Below are 27396 nucleotides of genomic sequence, written 5' to 3'. Positions count from 1 at the left end.
ATTGACAAATATTAGTTGGTTTTGAAATATTATGTTTTTTATTTTATAAAATTTATTATTAGGTAAAACTAAATAATAATAGTTAATATTAGTTAATATAATTTATATTATATATTATATTTAAAATAGATAATATTTTTAAAATATAATATTTAAAATAGATTATATTTTTAAAACAGATTATATATTATGTTTTTTGTTTTGTAAAATTTATTTTTAGGTAAAACAGAAATTATACAATATGTAATATAATTTATATTATATTAATTTTTTTAAAACAGAATATTATTTTAAGACTGAATATTTAAATTTTTTATTAGGTAAAACGAAATTTTTATTATATTATTATTTTTAAAACATAATATTTATTTGTTATTTAGAAAATAAAATATTTAATATGTTTAAGTGGTAAGAAAAAAATTTAATGTTAAACAAAATTTATTAATTATATATTGATATAAAAGAAAATGTAATATTTATAATTTAGTATGTTATTTTGTTTAAAAGGTAAAAAAGAAAATTTTGGTAGAAAAATAGAATATCATAGTATTATACGTTAGATTTTTATTAATTGTTTTTTAATAAAAGAATAATAGTGATGTAATAAAAATATTCTATTAAATAAATTTAAAACAAACACATAATATTATTATATGTATTAATTGTAATATTTGTATTTAAAAATATTTTATTATTTGAAGCATATAATGTAGACTAATAACGTAGATTGTTAAATTTTGTATTAATATATATTTTTATTATATAAGAATAAAACTTAAAAAAATAGAAAGTAATAGTTACGTATTAAAAATATTTTATTAAATATGTAGTTTAAACAAACACATAATGTTATTATATGTATTATTTGTAGTATTTGTATTTAAAAGAATTTTTTAATATTTGTAGTATATAATGTAATAGTATAAAATGTATCAGTTGAGCATATATTGAATAGTTAAAAATTTACTCATATGAAATTGTATGATTGTACAAATATGCAGTATGGAATATTATCTGTACTATCGTAGTTGTATGTACGATAGATTAGAACCAGGAAGACGTGCTCTTAAACCAAATTTCATAGAAGGGGTTGATGGGTTTATCAAGTGGACATTTGTTCAGGAATGTTGTCGAAGCGAAGGGGGGTTAGGTGTCCTTGTCTTATATGTGAATGTAGACGTAAAATTAGTGATCTAGAGGAAGTAACACGTCATTTACATTGAAGGGGTTTCATTAATAATTATTGGATTTGGACGTCTAATGGTGAAAAACTGCCGATGAACGTGCCAGAGACTAGCAATTCGCATGCTTCAAGTAGTAGACCGACTATGGAATATGAGGAAAACTTTAATCTGATCGGTGACATGGTTGAGGATGCTTTTGGTGTGAATGTGACCTATGATCAACCCGGAGATTTTGATGGGGAAGAGTTGCAGAATGAGGAGGCGCAGAGATTTTATCAGTTGTTGAATGAGATGAATATACCGTTGTTTGAGGGGTCGTTGGACTCAAAATTATCAATGCGTGTGAGATTATTGGATGCCAAGGCAAATTGGAATGTTCCTGATAAGTGTTTGGAATTCTTCACAAAAATGTTGTTGGACTCGACTCCTATGAAAGACACTTTGCCTACAACTTTTAATGATGCACAGAAGTTGGTGTCGAAGTTAGGTCTAAGTGTAAGAAAAATTGACTGTTGCATTAATGGTTGCATGTTGTTTTATGATAATGAGTTTGGCACTAATGATGGATTGTGGGAGGAATGTAAATTCTGTGAGAGTCCAAGATATCAAATTCAAAGTAAAGCTGTTAATCATAAGCAAACACGTGTAGCAGTGAAGTCCATGTTTTATCTTCCGATTATACCAAGGTTAAAAAGAATGTTTGCTTCAATGCATAGTGCAAGTCAGATGACATGGAATCATATAAACAAAACAAGTCCAGGCACTATGCGACATCCATCTGATGGAGAGGCTTGGAAGCACTTTGATCGAATACATTCTGATTTTTCCGCAGAACCTAGAAATGTCAGGCTTGGATTATGCTCTGATGGATTTACTCCATATGTCCAAGGGTCTGGAACTGCATATTCTTGTTGGCCAGTTATTGTAACCCCTTACAACCTCCCTCCTGAGATGTGCATGACAAAACCGTACATGTTTCTGACATGTATCATTCCAGGACCGTCGAGTTCAAAAGCTGGAATTGATGTGTACTTACAACCTCTAATTGATGATTTGAAAAGATTGTGGATTGGAGAATGCACCTATGATATATCCCGTAAACAAAACTTTACTTTGCGAAGAGCCTTGATGTGGACCATTAACGACTATCCAGCATATGGCATGTTGTCTGGTTGGGGTACACATGGCAAAATGGGTTGTCCGCAATGCATGAGATATTCTAAGGCGTTTACCTTAGATAAAGGGGGAAAGAGCTCGTGGTTTGTCTGTCATCGAAGATTCCTACCAAGAAATCATACCTATCGAAGAAACAAGACATATTTCAAAAAAGACGAAGTGGTAAAAGATCTTCCTCCGCCCCGATTATCACCGGGTGCAGTATGGGACCAAGTTTTCCACCTACCAAAATTCATAGATATTGGTAAAGCATGTAGAATTCCATTCCAGGATATGGGGTCGAACACAATTGGACAAAAAGAAGTATATTTTGGTACCTCCCGTATTGGAAAGATAATTTGTTGCGCCATAATCTGGACGTTATACATATTGAGAAGAATTTTTTTGATAATGTATTTAACACGGTGATGGATGTGAAAGACAAAACAAAAGATAATGAGAAGGCTAGAAATGACATGGCAAAGTGGTGTAATCGAAAAGAGTTGGAGTTGAAGCCTCAACCGAATGGAAAATTATTAAAACCCGATGCTAGTTACACTCTGACTTCACAAGAGGCTAAAGCAGTTTATGGATGGTTAAAATAATTAAGGATGCCTGACGGGTATTCTTCAAATTTAGCAAGGTGTGCCAACGCTAACACTAGAAAGTTGCATGGTATGAAAAGTCATGATTGCCACATATTTATGGAACAATTGCTACCAATTGCGTTCGGTTCTCTACCCAAACATGTGCTTAATTCACTAACTGAAATTAGTCAATTTCTTAGAGATATTTGTGCGTCAACTTTAAGAGTGAATGACATCATTAAGTTGGACCAGAATATTCTAGTCATTCTCTCTAAGTTGGAACAAATATTTCCACCTGGTTTTTTTGACTCCATGGAACATCTACCTGTGCATCTTGCATACGAAGCTTATCTTGGAGGACCTGTTCATTATAGGTGGATGTATCCATTTGAAAGGTTTATGGATAATTCTAAGCGATCAGTGACAAATAAAGCTAGAGTTGAAGGATCAATATGTTCACATTACTTGCATCGGGAGACATCACATTTTTGTAGTCACTATTTCAACAGTTTGATGTTAACTCCAAGAATCATAAGAAATCATGTAAATATAAACGAAAGAAGACAATTCACCTTGTTAGTCTTTGGGCTTCCAGGTCGTCCATCTGGAAAGAAAGGTGTTCATTGGTTAACCCAACAAAAAATGCATTCCGCACATGTCCATGTCTTGATCAACTGCGTTGAAGTTAAACCATATCTTGAGTAAGTAATACCCAAATATTTAATTTTATCTATAGTGTGTAAATATTATTACCTTGAAATTTATAGTGTATTTTTATAGGGAATTTAACAACGTCTATTTTCAAAGCACCGGTGTACAATCAACATCTGGTGTCATTCATGCACAATTTCCAACATGGTTCAAGGAGAGAATGTCATGCATTGTTACACCGACTCCAGAAATACTTCATTTGAGAAATTTGTCTGAAGGCTCTATTCAAAGCGCAAACAAATGGAACACGTACTTCGTGAACGGGTATAAATTTCACACTGAGACTTGGATTGAAGGAAAAAAAACCAAAAACAGTGGTGTATTCGTAAAAGGAGTTACAGAGGGGGGTGAAGATGACTTCTATGGCTTCGTTAAACATATGTACGAGTTGGTATACAATTACTTGGACTCGGAGAATAAAGTTGTCTTGCTCTATTGCGAATGGTATGATCCAAATAGAGGCACAAAAATAGACACGACATACGGTACTGTTGAGATTCAAATGGACCTAAGGTACAAAGAGTATGAACCTTCATAATGTCACATCTTGTTAGCCAAGTTTATTATGTTCCTTATCCTTCATTCGTGCCACGTAAACGAGGGTGGTGTGTTGTAATAAAAACAAAACCATTGGGCCATATTGAAAATGGCGATCTAGTGGAAAATCTTGCTTACCAAGTTGATGAAGTTGAACCAATTAATGATGTCATTGCAATTGAGCAAATTACCAGTTTGTCTTATACAACAAATGAGGGGTGTGAAGTTGATGCTTCTATATTGTTGGTTGAAGATAATGTGGATGGAGAGCATGAAGGCATTGGGTCCGAGGATAATATCACATTATATGATGATAAAGATATGGATGAAGAGCGTGTAGATTTAGAATAATTAATGTATTTGGATGAGAATGTGTTTTTTTGTAATTTTACTTAATGAACCATATATTGAATGTGTTAATGAATATATATATATATATATATATATATATATATATGAGAAACATGTTTGAATATATTTGTGTAAATGTATATATTTTATTAATTGTGTATTCTCAATAAATAGGTAATATGCCAACCCGATCTGAGAAGGGTAAGGGATCAGAAGACCCGACACCCAAGGATAGTAGTATGCCAGTCACCTCATTTAGCAGTATGTCCTCCCCTACAGAGTCAGTTAGATCACATGTCCATGGCCAACACTCAACCTCTTACGTCATTACTCTCCTCTCAGGAGTATCCTATGTCTGGGGCACCATTTTTTATTAGCCCACCTACGGAACCTAGCTACCCGTTCCACCAGACTGGAGGACCTAGTTATTCATCATACCAGCATAGTGCAGGATCTAGCTTTCCACCTACCACACATGTGCCCCCAGGCTTCCAGCAGACTGGGGGATCCCACACCCCATGTCCGACATAGATGCCCCCAGGCTTTCAGCCGACTTGGGGATCCCGCACTCCACATCCCACACAGGTGCCCCCAAGCTTCCAGCCGACTTGGGGATCCCGCACTCCACTTCCCACACAGGTGCCCCCATCCTTTCAGCAGACTGGGGGGTCACACACCTCACCTACCACACAGGTGCCCCCATCCTTTCAGCAGACTGGAGGGTCACACACCTCACCTACCACACATATACCTACACGTGAGGATGATCATGTGGAGCCGGATGGGGATGATACTACGCATGGAGAAGATGATCACTCTGATGGTGAAGATACTCAGGGGGAGGATGATCCGAAAGAGATTCATATCATTGACGGCAGATATTATATTTGGCCCGCAGGAAGTTCGTAAGTATCTTATATATTAAATTTTAATTAAGTTTACATTTCTTTTTTTAAATATAAATTTATATTTAATGCATGCTAATTAAAATTATTGTTTTTTTAGTTTTGGACCGAGTCAGAATGCTTCCAGGTGTGTGTACTATGTGATTCAACAAATGTATAAAGAAAATTGAACGACTATTGGAGACATTTCAAATAAAGAGGCTTGGTGTAATTATTTTAAGGTATAATTAATTCATTTTTTAGTCATTGTTTATTTAAATTTTTTTACTATAGTTTTCTAATAGTTTATTTAAATGTCATCAGGAAAGTGTACTTGAGATCAAATGAGCGAGAAACTTGTTAGAAAAAATTATTATAGCAGAACATCAAAAAGACTTTCCGACACGTTGCGACGTGTTAGAAAGCATTGGGAGCGTGATGGTATTCGTCCCGAGTGGATGGGCCAAGAAGTTTTTGATAAACTTCTTGTGTATTGGAAATCAGACGAATTTAAGGCTAAATCTCAAAGTGGCAAAAAAAATGAGGGCATCTGAAAAAGGGGTCCACCTTAATGCAGTTGGAAGTATAAGCATTTACGAACATTCTCGACGCATGGTAGTTATTACCATTTTTTAAAGTTATGTTTTGATTAATTATTTGTTTTTAATTAAAGTTTATTTTATTATTTAGGCTAAGAGGTTAGGGAGACAACCACTGATGGTCGAGCTGGTTAAAGAAACTCGGACCAAAAAATCGGGTGATTTTGTTGATGAGCGTACACGAAAAGCTTTGGTAAGTTATTCAATATTTATTATATTTTTTTTATATTTAATGGAAATTTTGTGATGTGACTTTTACGTGGCAACTAAATAAGTTGTGGCGTGATTTTCATGTGGCAACTAAAAAAGTTGCGGCGTGATTTTCATGTGGCAACTCTAATGTTGTGGCATAAAAATCACATGACAACTAATTTTTATTTTATTATTTAGTATATTTTAATTTAAGTTAGATACTTAATATTTTTTTTTGTGTAGGAAGATTATCAAACATTGCTTGTAACATTTTTGGTCAATAATCCCAAATATACTCCTAGAGAAGGAGAGTCGCTTCATCCAGATGTTGATTTTTATATTTGAAATGAAGTCGTTGGCGGAAAAGGGCCTAATGGATGTTTTTAAGGTGGTGGAAATTTGGCGGGAAGCTTGAGAAGTGGGGATAGAACTTTATTTGAAAGAGTTAGAGATGGGGAAGGATCGTCACGTCCAGCACAATTGACACCGCAAGTAATGGAAACAATAAGACGATTGGCCCTAACTGAGGCGAGACGTGAGTCAGCGCAACGTGAGGCGACGCTAAAAGCCCAAATGGATGAGCAAGCGCAATGTGAGACGACGTTAAAAGCGTAAATGGAGGGGCGACAACAACAAATAGAGGCAATGGCGAAGAGGCAAGCAGAGATGGAGCAGCAAATGCGACTATTTATGCAATTCCAACAAAGAAGTGGTAGTCAACCGTTTGGTGGAAATGTAGGAGTGGTTGAAAATGAGCGAGAGAATGATGATGAAGATATGAACCTTGAGAATTTTCCGGATCCAGATGACCCTAAGGATTAATTTTATTTTTATTTAAATTTGAAATTGTGTAGGATAATTTAATTTTATGTAACATTTCGTTTATTATATTATAAATTCAATATATTTTAGTATTTTGTTTATTATATTTAGCATTTTGTTTATTATTATTATTTCAATTAAATAAATATTTTTATTAATATTTATTAATTTTGAATAAAAAATATTAATAATAAAACCTTTTTTATAATAATAATAATAATTTTATTTATTTTTTTAAAAAAAATTATCGTTTGTGACGTGTTATACAAGTCACTAAGTTTGTGATATGATTACCAAGTCGCTAGCTTCATGATTACGATGTCACAAAACTTCTCCGTATTCTGTGCCTTTCTACTTTTTCCTCGCGTTGTCTGTTCTTACAGAAAAGTGTGTTGGTGTTTGTGCATCACGTTGCGACGTGATTTCCATGTCACTATTTAGTGACGTGAAAATCATGACACAACAAAGTTGCCACGCTTTCCCAAGCGACATAAATGTCCACGTCGCTAATTTTGTGTTGTGACGTGATATTCCATTTTGTGGCATGGGAATCACGTCGCTACAGAGCTTATTTTTTGTAGTGTGTGCCCGCGGAGATTCGGATCCCTTAATAAATTATAAAAATTATTTAAATATTCTTAGTTATTATTAGAGCTGTCAAATTTGACTACCCGACCCAAAATTAGCCTGTCAAATTTAAATATTCTGTAGTGTGTGTCAGATTTTGGACTGGTCCTGATGGGCCTGAGCTTTTTAAGGCTGGGCCAAAAAAACTCTACGGTAATATGGGCCTCAAAATATGATTCCTGAAACCCACTAAAACCCCACTATATCAATTATTAAATTATCTCTTAATTATTAAATTATTATTATTTCTTTGATAATTTTTTCACTAACTAATTTCTTTATTCCACTATCTCTTTTAATTATTAAATTATTATTTTTTGATAATCATCCTACTAACTAATAATTTTGCATATAAAAAATAATTATTTTAATTATTATTTTAGATTTATTAATTATTTATTGTATTATTAGTAGTAGTATTATTAATGACACTAATAAAACACAGTAAACATACTAACAATTAACTATTTAATTGCTAAATAATTGAAACCGGTTTTTTCATAATTAATAATTAATTTTAAAACAAAACGTTACAATAATAATTTATTAATTAAATTGTCAAATAATAAAAACGGTTTTTTTCCTAATTAATAATTAATAACTAAAACCCCACTACATAAATTTATGTTGTTTACTAAATCTTATCTTAATCTTAATATATATAAATCCAAGGTTGTCATGATGGCAACCCTAGCCACATGTCACCTTGGTAGTATCTTTAAACAAAATTAGCCACATGTCACTTTGACGATAAATCTAAATAAAAATCTTAATTTTAACTTTTACTAATTTAACCCTACATTAAAAATATAATAATTATCATAATAATATAATATAATATTCAGTCACAAATATTAATAATTATATAAGTATGTAATATATAATATTTAACTTAAATTTTTATATTAATATAGTTTAAGAATTCATTTTTTTATACTTATAAAATTATGTGTTAAAATTATTTATATAAAATTACTTTATTTATATAAGTAATATAATTTATACAATCCCCTAATTCTAAATTTTATTATTTAATATTATATTAAATATAACTAATAATAATTATTATTATATAAAAAATGTATAATAACATAATGTTTAACTAATAATAGTAAGAGATAATAATAATAATAATAATAATAATAATAATAATAATAATAATAATAATAATAATAATCTCCTTAATATAAATCTAAGAATGTCATCATGACAACCCTAGACACAAACCTAATCGTAATGCTTATTATTTAATATATTTTAGATTTAAAAATAAAAATAAATTTTTATAATTTTATATTTAATTAATTTTGTTAAAAAAATTCCAACTATTGTTATAAATGATTAATAATATTTTAATTAAATTAAAAAATAAAATGATTGTATGTAATTTGTATGTAATTTGTAACAAAAAATGTTAAAATTATTTATATAAAATTACTTTATTTATATAAGTAATATAATTTATACAATCCCCTAATTCTAACTTTTATTATTTGATATTAAATTAAATATAACTAATAATAATAATAATTATATAAATAATGTATAATAACATAATGTTTAACTAATAATAGTAAGAGATAATAATAATAATAATAATAATAATAATAATAATATTAATAATAATAATAATAATAATAATAATAATAATAATCTCCTTAATATAAATCTAAGAATGCCATTTGTATGTAATTTGTAACAAAAAATAATAATATTAATAATAATAATAATAATAATAATTTCCTTAATATAAATCTAAGAATGTCAAATTAATAATATTAATAATAATAATAATAATAATATAATAATAATAATAATAATATAATAATAATAATAATAATAATAATTTCCTTAATAATAATAATAATAATAATAATAATTTCCTTAATAATAATATTAATAATAATAATAATAATAATAATAATAATAATAATAATAATAATCACCTTAATATAAATCTAAGAATGTCATTTGTATGTAATTTGTAACAAAAAATTTGTATGTCATTTGTTATAAATGATTAATAATATTTTAATTAAATTAAAAAATAAAATGATTGTATGTAATTTGTAACAAAAAATTAAAAGTCCTTATTATTTAATTTATTTTAGATTTAAAATAAAAAAAAATTTAATATAAGTTCATATTTTATTAATTTAAAAAAATTCAAACTATTGTTATAAATGATTAATAATATTTTATTTAAATTATATAATAAAATGGTTGTAAGTAATTTAATTAATCATTGGTATACAAATGAAATAAAAAAAAATTTGAGTATTAAAAATCAATTTTTTTTATATCTAAACCTTACTTATTTCATTCATTTTTTCAATCATTAATTAATTACTTTTATAAAAAGATCTAATTCTAATATAGTAAATTTTTTATATTGTATCCAAATATTAAAAATCTTACTTATTTCCTTTATTTTTTCATTCATTAATTAATTAATATTATAATTTTTGAATTAATTATAATAAATGTAATGGATATCAATGTAATTATATTATAAATTTAATTATAATATTTTAGTGAATATAATGTTGTTTTAATAGACCGTTTTGAATATCAATGCATAATTGAAATATAATCACCATTTAATTAATTCACCTCTCTATTAGAATTCTACGTTAACAAAACTGATACATTTATTTCAATAAAAAAACTGATACATAGTACTCATATTTACGTTAGCATTCATATAATATAATTCATATTTATATTACTTAATATTTTGTAACTTTCATATAGATATTAATTCATATTAATATTAATATTTTTATTATTCATTATAAATACCTCTTTTATTATCTCTCTTTGATCATCTCATCACACACGGGCCTCTCATCACACACGAAATTTTTTAAAATCAGTGATTAGTGTTGTTTTGTTGTTTGTTTATATTTCTTCTATGATAACTCTAACATTTGAGATTTTGAGTGGCAAGATGTCAAAATTACTATCAATGGTTAGTATTGTAAACATATCATCAGTATATCATATTTTGTATTTTATTTTACATGATTAACTTTATGCTTTGTTGTTGTTTTGTTGTTATATGGATTACACCTAATCGCACAAATTCATGATCAATTGGGATAAAGTATTTCTTTGGTAAGAGACAAATTCATGATCAATTGGGATAAAGTATTTCTTTGGTAAGAGTGGGGGTCTAAACCCGACAAAAAAAACATTACACAACAATATGCCTCGGGGTAGCATGTCCCCTAAGATCAACCTCACACGACTCTCTAACATGCGGAAGACAATTCTCAAAAACTGTTAAAGAAGCATTAAAAGTACGTCTCGACTGAGCTAACACATTAGCACACCGATTTACCTCCCGATAACAATACAGAATATTAACCTTCCAATTCCTCTTCATCATATCTCAAATATACCTAATTAAAGGTAATTCTTTTTATCTATATTATGTTTTTTTTTTGGTTTATTACTTTTATATTATGTATTTAAAATTAATAAAAATATATGAATACTTTTATTAGTGTTTATCTCTAATAATTACTTTTAAAATGTAATTTAGGAAGTTATTGAAGGTGGTGATTCAAATTTCAAAGATGAAGTGGTTGTTGCTAATACTTGCCAGACTCCAACTAGCAACTCACTTGGAGAGCGAAAGCTATGAGTTTGGAATCTTTAGAAACAATTGATCTCGAAGGTGACAATGCATCCATCACTAAAGAGTCAAAATTGCTATGTTTGAAAATAAAAGAAACAGAATGATTCACTCTTTTCGATTTGATGATTGATACTCTTTTTCAATTTGATTTGTTTTACGACTTTTTTATTTATGTAATAACAGTCAAATATTTTATTAATAAATAAAAGATATTAGCCATGATTTTTTATTAATAAATAATAAATATTAGCATGAATTTTACTTTATTTTTCAATTATACACTTATAAATTTTCCTTCATTTCCATTTATTTGCAATTATGTATTGATATTTAAAACAACTCATTAAAGGAAAATCATATTCACTAAATATATTTAGCTTTAACACTCATAAAGTTTTTCTTTCTTTCAATTTATTACCAATTATTGTCTAAACTTTATTACAATTACTTGACTTTTGAAATTACTTCCATGATTAAAAAATAACTTTTATATAAATAATTTAAAATAGAGGATAAATAAAAATAAAAATATAATTTTAATATGTATTTATCATTTCTAAAATATAAGCTAAAGAATCTCTCTCTTCTATATTTCATATTTAAATTTAAATAATAAGTAAAAAAAATTAATTTATATTATGAGTTAAATGTTAAACTCAATATAGTTCAAGTAGTCATATTTTGTAAGAAATAACTTACTTATTTGAATATATAAATGAAACCATAATAAATCTTCTAATAACCTAAAAAATAATATTATAAATACTTTTTGTATTATTGTTTCGCATTAAAAATTTAATAATATAATTGCAAAATACTTTAAATATCCTACAAGACAATTTTATATATAAATAAAAGTTAAATATCAATTATTATAAAAAATGTAATTATAAAAAATATAGTTTTGTTTCTAATATATCTGTGTTCCCCGTGTGGAGCACGGGTCGACAATCTAGTTAAAATAAAACCAAACTTCCATTCTTGACATATTTTTAGTGGCCACGTTTACTTATGTATGATGCATGTAACTTTGCAAGGGATCCCACCTTTAACTTTAGTCATGAACCTCATTTTCATATAGTTTAGCCACAAGAGATTTTACCTTGCCTTACTCTTCTTAACATGTCATTTTGTAATAGAAATTCCTTGCACGCATCCAAATCACACTATCAATATTCTTCGGAGCATACAATTTCTTAGTATGTAATTTTGCAATCTGATTCATTCTTATTTTCTTCTAATATTTATTAATTTTGTTATTTGTTATTATGTTTTTTAGGTGTATTTTGAAGACACGAAATAAGGTTTGTTCACAAAACTTTTTCACTCTCTCAATTTTCACTTCATAAATTAGTTCTTTGTTATTTTCATCTAATATTTATTGAAGTTTGCTATTGAATGGTTATGTTTTTTCAGGTGTATTTTGAAGACACAAAATAAAATTTGCTCATAAAACTTCTTCAATCTCTCATATTTCTTTTCATAAATTAAGTTCTTTGCTATTTTTTTTTAATAGTTATTGTTGTTTGTTATTTGTTGATTATGTTTTTTAAGGTGTATTTTGAAGACTTAGCATTTTAGTAAATATCATGGTAAACAATATTTTTTATTTTTTGTGTCATATTTTTTTATTTCCTTCCATTATTAATTTTATTATTGTTTATTAATTTTAGTTATTAATATTTGTATTTGTTATTTATGTTTTTAAGGCATATTTTGAATATTTTTCATTTTTATAAATATTATGGTAAATTAAATGAATACAACATAAAATATTTATAAAAAAATGAATTTTCAATTTATTATATTGTGTTTTATTTTTATTAATATTTATTCTTATTTTCTTTTATTCCTAATTCTATTATTATTGATTAATTTTTAGTTATGTTTATTTTGTAGGTATACATTTTAAAGCATCACATTATTTTTGGTAAAGAAATTTAAGAAAATGGATTGTAATATTCTTATCTTTTGTTATTTTAATTATTTTTACTCTTTTATTTATTATCTAATATTCAATATTTTTGTTTCAATTATTAATAGAGAGTGAACTATGACACAATAATCTCTACTAAAAGAATGATATTCTAATTTGTCTTTATTTGGCCTAAATTTTTAGTTATGATATTAAATGCTTTGTAAAGAACTCCAAATTAATTTCTTAATCTTAAAATTTAGGATTTTGTTTCTCATATATATACACACACGCTTTTGACAAATAATAGTACAATAGTATTATTAGTTAATTTCTATAATCCATACAATCTCATCCCATTGACTCCATAATCCAACATGTGACAATGACTATAATAACAGTATAATAATTGCAAAATATTAATTAAAAAAATTAAATCTTTAAATTTGTTTTTATTCTTTAATTTTAATTTAATTTGTGGTTATTTAATAACCCACGAACTATAAACAACAAATCCTAACTTCTTTTATGTAATGAAGGACTAGAAAGCAAATCTACATTAATAAATTGTAATCAAATGCTTACTTAAACAAATTGTAATTAAATGTTTACTTAAACAAATTCTAATCAAATGCTTGCCAGTTTTCTGAGAAGTCCCTTGGTTGTAAACTTACCCTTCAACCTTGGGGTACTTAGTTCGAGACTTGGCATCAAAAAAAATTATCATATATTAAACTTTATTTTAAATATTTTGTTTATTTTCTAAAATTTAATTCTTATATAATTATAAATTAATTTTGATAATTAATTTAACATTAATATATTTTAAATATTAAGATAATAATATATTTATATAATAATAATAATAAATAATAGTAATAGATAATAATCATAATAATGATAAATAATAGTAATAGATAATAATCATAATAATGATAATCACTAAAAAAAAATTACCAACTAATCTAATCAGTGTTTTAAAAACCGGACCGGTCATCGAACCGGTGAGGGTATTGGGTCACTGGCACTAGTGCAAAAAGATTAATATAATTTTAAAATTTACACCCAATATACTAAAAACGGGTGTAAATAAGAAATGTGGTGGCAATTTTGTAAATAAAATATCATTTTAAATATTATCAGATGACAATATACACCCTATTTTCTAAAAACGGGTTTCAATTGAAAATGTTATTATAATCAAATTTTAATTACTCCTTTTAAACAAAAAAACGGGTGTAAATTTATATGAACAAAAAAATTTATTTAATTTTATAACTCAAAATATATAATCTATGTGGCATATTAATGAGTGAGTAAAATATTTTAAACATTATAATATTATAATATTATAATATTAGTTGAAATATAATACTCTAAATTTATTTATTTTTAGAAAACTCTAAACATAATACTCATTTTCAGAAAACTCATTTTCAGAAAACTCATTTTCACCAACCCATTATCAACTTTTGCACGCTTGCAGAAAACCCATTTTCAGAAAACTCATTTTCAAAAACTCTTTCAACTCTGCAGTTTGATTTCACGAAACTCATTTAGCGAGATTAAAGTTTGATTTCACGAAACCCATTTTCACGAAACTCTTTCAACTCTGCCAAAGTTTGATTTCTTCGCTCGCTCAGTCGCGCAGAAGTTTGTAAAACCCGTCGCCGCCTATTTAGAATGACATCATAAGTCTAACATGAGTTTTACTAACTTATTCGCTCTCATTTTGGTAAATCTTCATTTTCCTTCACTCTCATTTTCGGTTTCAATTTTCCTTCACTCTCATTTCGGTAAGGATTTCGGTAAGGGTTTCTGTGGATTTCTTCGCTCACTCGCTCACTCTCGTTTCGGTAAGCAGAAATTTGCAGAAGATTGCAAAACCCGTCACCGCCACCGTTTCTTCACTCTCATTTTGGTAAGCTTCTTCCAATCCCAAATTCAATGCATGTTTGTTCCATTTTAGGTTTCTAATAATTAACTATGGTTTTGCATTTTCAGAAATTCGAACATTGAAACTCTTATTTTGGGGTTTTTGTTGAGGGTAAGTCATTTGGTGGCAATTTTGTTCACTGCAATTGGGGAAGTTCTTATATCAATAAAAATATTAGATGTAGAATAATGGTTATCAATGTTCCTTTTCATGTAATTATTGTAAGCAGTTCTTTTATCTGTTCTTTCCCTTCAAACCTTTCAAGCAAGAACAATCTTCATGATGATCTTCCAAAGATATGGCAACAACCCTACTGGTTCTGATAGAGTCATACAGATACTCAGTGAATGCTCACTAATAGTGTTTAAAAGTTGCAGGGAAATTGAAGGTCCTTACATAGATCATTTTCAAAACCAGCTCAAAAAACCAGTTCTTGTTTCTGGAGTACTTGTTCCCGAGCCATCGACCGATGTTCTCGACGAAAAATGGACAAAATGGCTAGATAATTTTCCAGAAAAATCTGTGATATTGTGTTCCTTTGGTAGTGAAACATTTCTAAGTGATGAACAAATCAGTGAACTAGCAATTGGTTTGGAGCTTACAAACTTACCTTTCATTTTGGTCTTAAACTTTCCATCAAATCTCAATGCTGAGATTGAGCTGGAAAGAGCATTACCAAAAGTGTTCAGAGAGAGAGAGTGAAGAGTAGAGGAATTGTGCATAGTGGATGGTTGCAGCAGCAACTGGTTTTGAAACATGCAAGTGTAGGGTGTTATGTGTATCATGCTGGTTTACTCACAGAAACCATTTTGTTGAATCCGCATTCAGCCATACTTTATGCCACCAGAGGTGCTGTCTTATGAATCTTCCAGACTCACATGCCTGTTTCACTTTTACCTACTGCATCAATACTTGGAGCCTCAATTTGTTATTTTCAGCTAGTGTGTTTATGAAGATGAAGAAACCAAATGCTGCTATTCGTGATGCTGACACTGCCTTGAAGGTTCGTTTGTTGCGACAGCAAAACTCGATATTGGAGAAATTTCGTTGTGACATGGATGTCTTTACTTTACTCAGAGGTGTATTGTTTATTCCAGATTAATCCAGATTCAGCGAAAGGATATAAAATACGGGGATTGTCAAGGGATATGTTTGGGACTCTGGAGAGAATCACTTAGTGATCTTCGCGTGGCTTCAGGGATAGACTACGACGAAGAGATTAGGGTGGCACTTAAAAAGGTTATTTCCTTCTTTGTTTCGAGGAAGCCTGCAAATTTTAAACGAATCTTTGTCTGTTCTTTTGTTTCTAATTATATTATATTTTTACAACACAGATTGAGCCTAATGTCCACAAAATTGAGGAGCATAGAAAAAAATATGAACCCCTGCGGAAGCAGAAGGAGCACAAAAGAACTAAACCAAAGAAGCAACCACAAGATGAAGCTCAAGTAAGTATAATACATACTTTCAAACTTTCAATTTACCTTGTGCTGGCACTTGCTGGAGGTGTAGGGGACTGATATGATGGCAGAATGGGAGAATTTTGGACAGGTGATGAGCTTGAGGGTTGTGATATGGATGGCACGTGAGGACTAGTGGATTAGGAGGGAGACATATACCTGATAACTTAAGGTTAAGGAGGCTGAATTGGACTCACAATGATATACTTGATGTGAATGCGAATTTGAAATAGATGCAATGAAACTCTTAAATCCCTCCACATTCCATGGAACTCTCAACCAGGCACCTAACGTTCCAAAATCAGACTAAATACACCTAAAAGAGGGTCGCGAATACTAACTCAATTCTGAGATGTTTTTGAGCCAACATTTCTGCGTGCACAATTTTTGTCCCGGAATATGTTTGAGCATAAAGTTTCAGATTAATCTGAGTATATTTTTAACTTTTCTCAGACTTCAAGTAAACAACTTAAAGGCTGTAGTAGAAATCATAGGTCGGGTAGGAGTTTGAACCTAGATTTCGGCGCAAGAGTTTCGTATGCCAGAGGGGCCCAAACTGCACAGTTAAAGGAATAAATTTAACTTATAGGACGTTGTGTCGGTTAGTCAAAATTAGAAGTTTAATGAAGGTAGGTGAGGCTGGTGAGTAGGCATCATGCTTAAGGTGAGACTACAGAACTGAGGTTTTTACACCCGAATGGAATATATGAAATTTAAGGCAAACTGCAAAAACTTATATCCACCGGTTGTAGAGAGCCTAGTTTGTTCAGTACCGCTGCAAATACTAATTCAATGAAAGCTTGATATATGTTTAATGTTTAATGATATTATAAATGTCAATTTAATTCCGTTATAGTTAGAATGATATAAGTGATGGTTCCTTTTACTTAAGCAATGTATGTTATTGTTGTTAAATTAGAACAACACATTATAAGACTTAACTGAAGAAAAATATATGAATTCTTTGGCAAGGGAAGATTGAGAGAGACACTCTTTGGTGAGGGAAGTGTAGTATGTGGCATACTTGAGGGATGACTCTTGCTGAATTATAAAACTCTAATTCGACCATACTTTGAAATACAAGAAATGAACTTTAAATTATTATACTAAGTAATATAAATACTTATGTGAAGATGAGACAACCAAACACCAGGTCCTAATGAATAAGGCCCTAAGCCAAAGGAATTAGAGACAACCAAACACCTTTGACTTCAACAGATTTGGAGTTGGAAGGAAGTCTAGTCATTAAACAGGTAACTGTGTGTAACGAAAAATGTCCAAAATGCTGGCGACAAAGATAAAAATGATTGATGCATCAATCAATGGGATGTTTCCAATAAATGAATGGTTTAAGCATGTAGAAAGACTTGTGAATTCTGTTTGAGGAGAGGAAATCAGATAGAGGGTAATCAAACTGCTAAAGGTAGAGGAAGACCTAGAAAAATAATAAGAGAAACTATTAGAAAAGATCTCGAGATTAATGAGTTAAATAGAAGTATGATATTTGATAGGACATTATGGCGTGTTTGTTCCATGTAGCTGATCCCAGTTAGTGGGATAAGACAGATTTTGGAGGAAAAACAATTTCAATTTGCATTTTCCTTTTCATCTTTGATGCAGCAAACTGGGAGCTCAGTTATATTTGGAGCTGAAACAGTTAATAGTCATAAGATGTAGTGGTGAGTTATTTTTTCGAATGATGAGTTTTTGTGATGCTATATGTTTCTCAAGTTTTGGACAGGAAAAGTGTAGAGAATTTGATTTCGGAAAGAAACAATTCACATTCAAAGCTTATGTGTGGTTTTTAAATCCATTAACATATAATCCTTTTTCTTTTAATACCCACAAAATGCGGGGGAGGTTGGCATGTTGATCCTTTTGTTGGTAGACATTGAATCAAGTAAACTTGTAACTTTTTCCCCAGTTTTTTATTTGATACGTGTAAGACAAGTTAAACCAATTAGGTGGACCACTGATGTAATTGATACTACTATGATCATTCCTCTGATTCGATAATAATTGTTTATTTCCGTGCATTGTAGATGACTCCTTGTTTAGTTCATTCAAAAATATTTCTTAGAACTCTTTAAAAAGTAGTCAATGTTTCCTGTGTAAAAAATTAATCTGTATAATCTGTGAACTGAGTTGGCTGTTCATTGTTGGTCAAAATTAATCTTTCTCTATAAAATTATTTGTTTTTATGCTATGGCGTATTGGATTCTAGGACATCTAGTCTGCTATGATTGAATTGATTGATCTTTTATCTGGAACCATATCGTCTGATCTTTTGAGTAGAAATTTGGTTTTAAAGTGAGTATTGTTTTTCCTTGAAATACAATTGCTTCAAATGGATCAATACATTTCTTATAGTACGACTTCGCGCCAAATTCGTTTGAGTTAAAAGTGGATTTATACTGAATAAGGAAAGGAAACGCAGGCCCCATTTGTGGAATTAAAGCTGTGCATTTCAGCATTACACATATTTTTCGCATGTTTATATCAAAAATATACTTTTTGCTGTCTATGAAATTGTTTACTATTTGCTGTCTAACCATCTTTTGAACTTCATAATAAGATTAGTGACTATGCTCAAGTAGGCTGGCATCTTTGCCCTTATTTTTCAATCGAATGTTAAAAAGGCCAGTCTTTTAACATTTGCTTATGATATATATGTTGTCCACTGTGTATTTATGGTTAATCTGATTTAGAAATCTTGACATTGCTCTCCATATCATTTGAAGAATTTTTGGTGACATATTTCAGGTCTCATTAATTATCAAATGTTTTATTTATTTATTTAGACTTTAGGTACATTTGAGTGGTCAATCTAAGTCCTCAACAATGCTGAAAGAGGCTTTTCAAGTCCATGGATGATTCAAAATAAAAGGGAATAGAACAGTAATATTTGAATTGCATTTCAGACCTGATGACAGTGTTCTGGCAATCACACGTTTCTCAACTATGTTCTGGCGATCACACAATATTATAGTTCTCAATAATTATGAGATTCCCTTAACTCATCAATCTACAGTTGCAGCAGTGCAAGAGAAGTACATGAAGGATGATGAAAGTATTGATGATGATTGATGTGGAAATGATGATTATTGTCTTGCAGCATTACAAGGTAATAAATAACCACCTTAGTATTCACTTCATTCTGTAGAGTTGTTTTGTGCATGCGCTGGTGTTTTGGGTTGTATTTTTCATTACTGAGGTTTGAGGGAAAAATATTGTGCATTATGTGTATTTTCATATCACCCCAAAGAATTGGAGTGAACTGGAATATGATTGGGTTGTTGTTATATAGTGGTGTTTCCTTCTCTTTTTGTTGTTCAAGAAGACTAAGAGTAAACTTTTGAATTGGTGTATCCCTTTATTACTCATTGAAGGGCAATTTTTATAAACACTATAATGTGCGAAGGTTCTGTTTTCTTTTTGGTTTTTCTGCTACACAATTTTATCATGACATCATAAGTCTTACATGAGTTTTACTAACTTATTAAGTGGATTATGCCAATAGACTTCACTAATTTTTGCGTGTCTATCTCTTATAAATTGACTAAAAATGAAAGAGATAAATGGAGCATCAGTAGCAAAGTAACCTCAACTTTTCCAGCTTTGTAATTCCATTTTGCAGTTGTTTGAATCTACTAAGGTGCACAACAATTTCAAGCTCTCTAATTAGGCTTTCCAACGGATAGATACTTCATGCTTCCTATCCTAAAACAATAAGATATCTCATGTTTTGCAACATCCAGTTTTACAGGGAATTTTGTTTTTGAGAGCCTTGCAACGTGTCATGGTTTTGACAATCATTTAATCAACAGTGTAGCACAAGTGTTATATTTGTTTGGTTAAATATAAATATAGAGAAAAGCGAGAGTAATGGAGATCCTTTAATTCTGGTGGTGAAGGAATTTGTCTTGTGTGTTTATTTAGAAAAAAAGAATAAACTAATGTCGTGTGTCTGCAACATGCAATATATGGAGTAAATATACGAACCATTTATTTTGTGAATCTACTTTGGCAGTACATGTTCAGCAAGTTTGAGCTTCATGTACTCATTTTAGGGATTGACAAGGCTGGCAAAATGGTAAAATATTTTTTAACCTCGTAGTTTTTAAGAAATTAGAGGTTTGTTGTGTGGCTCTGAATTGCTATATAATGAATAATTTTGTAGACTTTGCTTGAGAAGATGAAGTCGGTGTACACGAATGTAGAAGGTCTTCCTCCGGATCGAATTGCGGAAAGCAATTGCTTCTCCAGGGCGTGGTATTTTGGCCATGGATGAATTCAATTCTACATGTGGAAAGCGGTTGGATTCAATTGGACTAGAGAACACCAAAGCTAACAGTCAATCATGGCGTAAAATTATATATGAAGAAAGTGTTATGACTTAGTTAAAATATAATTTTTATGTGTATGATTTTATAATACTTGAAATATTATGACTGTACCTGATTTTGTATACTTTTTTGGTTAATATTAAAAATATTTTGACCTAGTTAAAATATGATTTTTATGTGTATGATTTTATAGTATTTGCAATATTATGATTGAAAATGAAATATAACTAAATGGTGTATATGAAATAGGGTGTAAATAGATATAATTGTTCATTCATAAATGGCGTATTTACCCCCGATTTTTATTAAAATATAGTGTAATTAAGAACATATCTACACCCGATTTTTATTAAAATAGGGTGTAATTAAAACGTGATTAAGGCCAATTACACCCGATTTTTATTAAAATAGGGTGTAATTAAAACGTAATTACGCCCAATTACACCCGATTTTTATTAAAACAGGGTGTAATTAAAACGTAATTACGCTCAATTACACCCGATTTTTACTAAACAGGGTGTAATTAAAAACGTAATTACACCCGATTTTTATTAAAACAGGGTGTAATTAAAAACCTAATTACGCCCAATTACACCCGATTTTTATTAAAACATGGTGTAATTAAAAACGTAATTACGCCCAATTACACCCGATTTTTATTAAAATAGGGTGTAACGTAGAACGTATTTACACCCGATATTTTTAAAATAGGGAGTAATTACAAACGTATTTACACCCGTTTTAAACGCGTTTTAAACGGGTGTAAATTTGTTAGACATTTCTCACCCTGTGGATATACACCCGATTTTTATTAAAAATAATGGGTGTAAATTTAATAAAAACGGGTGTAAATTAACATTTTTGTACTAGTGTGGTTTATCGGTCGAACCACTGGGTCACTAGTCGAACCGCACGACTAAACCGGATTAAACCGGATAACTCAGTTGAATAGACCTGTCATTATATAGGTATAAAACCGGTCGAACCGGATGATTCAGTCTCTAAAAAAATATAACTAACTTTTAAATTTTTTTAAAATATCATATCATAAATTCACAATTTCATAACTTAAATTCAAAATTTAAACAAAGGTATCACACATAACAAAATAGTAAAAAATTACAAAGTCTAATTGCAAACAAAGTCTAATTACAACATAATCTAAACAAAGTCTAATTACAACATAATCTAATTGAATAGTTTATAACAAAATAACTCCAATATGTACCAAATTTAATTCAAAATAGGATCCTCCTAAAAAGAAAATCAAATAAAATTCAATATGTTTATGCTATTTAAGAAAATTTATTAGCAAAGATAACAAATAGACAATAAAGTTTTTAATTTGTTACTAACGAAAAAAACTATGTGAGAATGCTATTTAAGTAATACACTACTAAATATATTAAAAAAAAAAGTTTAAAAGAAATGTTAAAAAAAAAAGTTAAAAAAAAAAATAAAAAAAAGTTTAAAAAAAAAAGCAATTAAACCGCCGGTTTTCCGGTTTTTTCGGTTTTCCCGGTTTTCACCGGTTCCCACCGGTTTAATGGCATACCCGATCTGACTATTGAACCAGACCGGTTACCTGGCCGGTTCCCGGTTCGACCGGTCCGACCGGCCGATCCGGTCCGATTTTTAAAATTAGATTATCTAATTGTTGTTTTATATAATATTCATTCATTAAAATCATTAAATTTTTAAGATATAAGCTAATTGATAACATTTTGATAGTTCTTATGTTATTTAAAATTATATTGATCTTTTTTATTACTCCTTACAATTTAACATATTCTTAAATATTATAATAAACTCATATATAATATTGATTCAAATAAACTCATTATAATAAAATCCTACAAATATAATCAACTGATCATCTATATTATTCTTAAAGTTAAACTTTTTCTCAAATATGTATTTATAAAACTACATATAATAATTAAAATCATTCGAAAAATCATCCATAAACGAAACAATATAATAAATTTTTTTGATAAAATTTAAAATTTCATAAACAATGACAACAATATATTACAGGACTACCGCGCAACGCGCGGGTAATTTACTAGTATATATAAATTCAAGGTTGTAATGATGGCAACCCTAGCCACATGTCAACCTGATAACAACTCTAAACACAAACCCTAATTCTAATTTTACTAATTTGACCCTACACCCTAATTTTAACTTTACTAATTTAACCCTACATTAAAAATAAATATAATAATTCTTAATCTATTTAATATAAATTTAAGGTTGTTACGATGACAACCATAGATAAAACTCTAGCCTGATGTTTATGTGGCAATCTCACAAAGTTTCTCAAGCTATGCCTAATTTCTAATTTTTTTTATAATTTATAGAATTTTATATTTATTTTAAATATAAATCTCAAATAAATTTCACATTGAAAACTGTCAAATAAATACATTATTAATTTCTAAGAATTAATATCCCGATTAACATTATTTAAATTATTTTACAATAATATTATATGTATTATATGAATCAATTGTCTATTAAAAAAGTTAAAATCCAAATGAATTTATGTATTCTAATAAATATAAGGGTTATTACCATTTTTTCCCCCTGCCATATAGGCGACTTTTGGTTTACCACCCTGTAAATTTTTTTTTTGCAAAACTAACCTTGCCAAAAGAAGATTCTGTCGTTTTAGACCTCGCCAGCAAATGGCACATGCCATTTGCATATGTGGCATGCTGATTGTGTAATTCTTTTATTTTTTTTAATTTTTTAAAATTCAAATATGCTGACGTGTAATTATATTTTTTATATTTTATTATTTTTAATTCCACGTCATATTTATTTTATTTTTTTTTATTTTTATTTTTTATTTTTTATTTTTATTTTTTAATTTTTATTTATTTTTATTTTTATTTTTTATTTATTTATTTTTTAAAATCCGTAGGTATTTTAAAATCCATAGGTAAATCCGCAGGTATTTTAAAACCCGTAGGTAAATCCGCAGGTATTTTAAAATCCGTAGGTAAATTCGCAGGTATTTTAAAATCCGCAGGTAAATTCGCAGGTATTTTAAAATCCGTAGGTAAATCCGCAGGTATTTTAAAATCCGTAGGAAAATCCGCAGGTAAATTCGCAGGTATTTTAAAATCCGTAGGTAAATTCGCAAGTATTTTAAAATCCGTAGGTGAATCCGCAGGTATTTTAAAATCCGTAGGTAAATCCGCAGGTATTTTATTTCGCAAAAAAAATATTCGTAAAAATAATAATTTTAAAAAAATATATTTAAAAAATAAAAATAAAAATAAAAAAAACTATTTTAAAAAAAAATTGTTTTAAAAAAAATTATTTTTTTGAAAAAAAAAGAAGAAAATCCACGCGGAAATAAAAAAAAATCAAAATAAAAAAATATAATTCCACGTCAGCTTAGCTGAAATTAAAAAAAATAAAAAAGAAAAAAAATGCCACTAAGCACGCCACATAGGTTTTGGGCGTGTGCCATTTTCCTCCAAGGTCTAAAAAAACAGAATCTTGAAATGGCAAGGTTACTTTTACAAAAAAAAAATTTACAGGGAGGTAAACCAGAAGTCGCCTATATGGCAGGGGGAAAAATGGTAATAACCCTAAATATAAATATATAAACTGTTACAATAATATTTGAAATAACTAATAATAATTTTATAAACAACTATAATATATGATTCAAATGTATTGAACATTATGGAATTGACAAAAAAAACTATATTAATTATTTTTTGTATAATTTACAATTTTAATTCATCAAATACTGATAATATGTAAAATGACTTATAATAATTTCATAAACAACTATCTTATATAATTCAATTGTATTGAACTTTATGAAATTGAAAAATAAAACTATATTAATTCTTTTTGTATAATTTACAATTTTAGTTCATTAAATACTGTCATTTTGAAAAACATTTTAGTTTCAGTATAAACTATTATTAAATAGAATTACATAACTATAACTGAAAAATATTTATTTATTGAATTATAATTATATATTTTTTTAAATAAGCAATTGAATTATCGAAATTTCACAATATATTTAGTGCGACAATTGTAATTTTATAATAATTTAATTTTAAAAGTATATATTTTATAATTTAATATTCAATTTTAATACTTTTTCAATTATATATCTAAGTAGAAATTGAACCCACGACTTCTTAATAATAATATAAAAGTTATTACTTTTTCAATAAGCATTCGATACTTTTTTGAATTTCTTTTAATACTTTTAATTTCATCGTAATAATGATTCTTTATAACAATATTAATTTATCAATAACTATTAAACATCACAATTGTTTAAGTATAATCTTTTAAAATGTTTCTTATCTTTTCAATACTTACAAGACCGATTGAATAATTTGAAACCATTAGTAAATACTAAAATTATTGAAACCATTAATAAATATTTTAAATATAATAATATGGAAATTAATTTGAACTTGAAACAATATATATATATATATATATATATATATATATATATATATATATATATATATATATATATATATATATATATATATATGTGTGTGTGTGTGTGTATATATATATAGCCGCGCATCGCGCGGGTCACAATTTAGTTAAAATAAAAAATCTATAAAATTATTATAAATAAAATCAAAAATTATATTATATTATATTATATTAAACATAATACATTTTTAAATACTATATTATCTTTTATAAATATTATAATGTGTTTTTAAATACAATATATGGTTAAATTGTAGAAAATAATACTCAAATATTTAATATAAGAGAAACTAATATAATATGAGGAAATAATGTTGATTATATTAATGTATAATATTTAAAAGAGAAAGATTAAATATAATAAAAACAAAATTTCGTGAAGTGAGAAAAATTAATGTTTTATTTTGGAGTAACACAATGTAAGAATTAATATAATTTTTTAAAATTTATAGTTGTGCGGGGCTAATGAGCTACCCATGGCCCATATGGGCTAGCCCTAATGGGCAGCGGGCTGTTTAGGGTTGGGCTAAAAAAGTCCTTAAAAATATGAGCTCTAATTTGAAGGCCTAAGCCCTATGATTTTTTGGGTCGGGCGGGCCGGTCTTTATGGACTAGTCCATTTTGACAGCTCTAATTATTATACTCAATCTTTTTATCTTCAAAAAAAATTAGTCTTATATTTTTTTTAATTTTTCGGTGAGAAAAACCTTTAATATTTTATACAAACTCTATTTGACCATTTCATATTTAAACTTCTTCAATACTCTAGGCTTCAATTCAATAGTTTTATCATCCAACCAACTAGTATCGTCATTCCTCTGTCTAACCAGTGCCTTTCTTCCTACTCGTCTGTCGTTTGCTCTTTCATCATTACTCACAATCACAATATCTTTTATTTGTCTTTGTTAAAAATAAAAAGTATGAGTATTATGTTTGGATGTTATTATGTTTTGGGGAAAAAGAGAGAAATTAATTTGATGAAATTTTACTATTAAATTGAGAGTCAATTGTATGGATGTAGTTCTGGACTAGCCCAATTGTCTTAATTGGCCCAACCCACGTTAGTGTAAAGAAGCCCAATAAGCATTGACTCACTCTTTGGAGCAAGGAGACGACGAACTTCCCCTTCGACCGAGCAGGACTTAGTAATAGGTCTCCCACAGTAGGACTATCCGAGCACGCAGGGCCTCCGTCCTCGCCAACAGCTAGTTCCCCTTGCTCGACTAACCAGGACCTTTTCCACTGATTCCTATATTCTGATCCCGAAAATTACGCCCAAGCCCACAAAAATAGGACGACCTAGTCCACCCTAATGAGAACATTATAAATAGTCCTCTACTCCTTGAGGGCAAGGTAATCCAAACTTTGCCCAAAACTTCACACTTTCTGTTGTATCTTTGTTCTCTTTCCTATTTTGGCATTGGAGTATTTTGCAGGTACAACTCCTTTTTTCCTCAACCATCACCGAAGATCAAGCCGTCGTTGCTGGCCACCTGTTCTGACTCATCCCGAACAAATGTTATATGATACTCTCCCCGTTTCACTATGACTGTCGTTTTAGAAAAAAAAATTGTTTCAAAATGAATGCATTCTTAATTTTCAAGGTAAAAATGATTGCTCTTTTTTCTATCATGTCATTTAATTATACTTTGTACACTATTTCTAACATATTAATAAGGTTAATCTAATAAAAATGCAATGTCTTATGAAAATATTATTGCATTCTTTAATTTGAGTGCAAAAATTTTAAACGACAGTCATTTTAAAACAGAGGGAGTAATAATTTAAAAAGGTTGAAAATATATTTTTTTCAAAATACTTTTAGAAAAAAAATATTATCTATGACATGTAAGTAAATATCAACGGATACCAAGTGAGCTGACTTATCAAGACGGATTAGATACATAATTAACTAGTAATAATTAAATATAAATTTTAATTTAATGCATTATG

General features: G+C 28.7%; 1 protein-coding gene across 1 annotated transcript; it reads left to right on the top strand.

Moving 5' to 3' along the window:
- The first annotated feature begins 14909 nt into the window (after positions 1-14909).
- LOC131624077 (UDP-glycosyltransferase 79A6-like) lies at positions 14910-15845 on the top strand. Its single transcript, XM_058895064.1, has 2 exons — positions 14910-15063; positions 15373-15845. The coding sequence occupies exons 1-2, from the start codon at positions 14910-14912 to the stop codon at positions 15843-15845; spliced, it is 627 nt and encodes a 208-aa protein (XP_058751047.1).
- The last annotated feature ends 11551 nt before the right edge of the window (positions 15846-27396 follow it).

This window comes from Vicia villosa, unplaced genomic scaffold (assembly GCF_029867415.1).
Source record: "Vicia villosa cultivar HV-30 ecotype Madison, WI unplaced genomic scaffold, Vvil1.0 ctg.000101F_1_1_3, whole genome shotgun sequence".
In the NCBI taxonomy this organism is placed as follows: Eukaryota; Viridiplantae; Streptophyta; class Magnoliopsida; order Fabales; family Fabaceae; genus Vicia; species Vicia villosa.
This window is presented reverse-complemented; position numbering and strand designations above follow the sequence as displayed.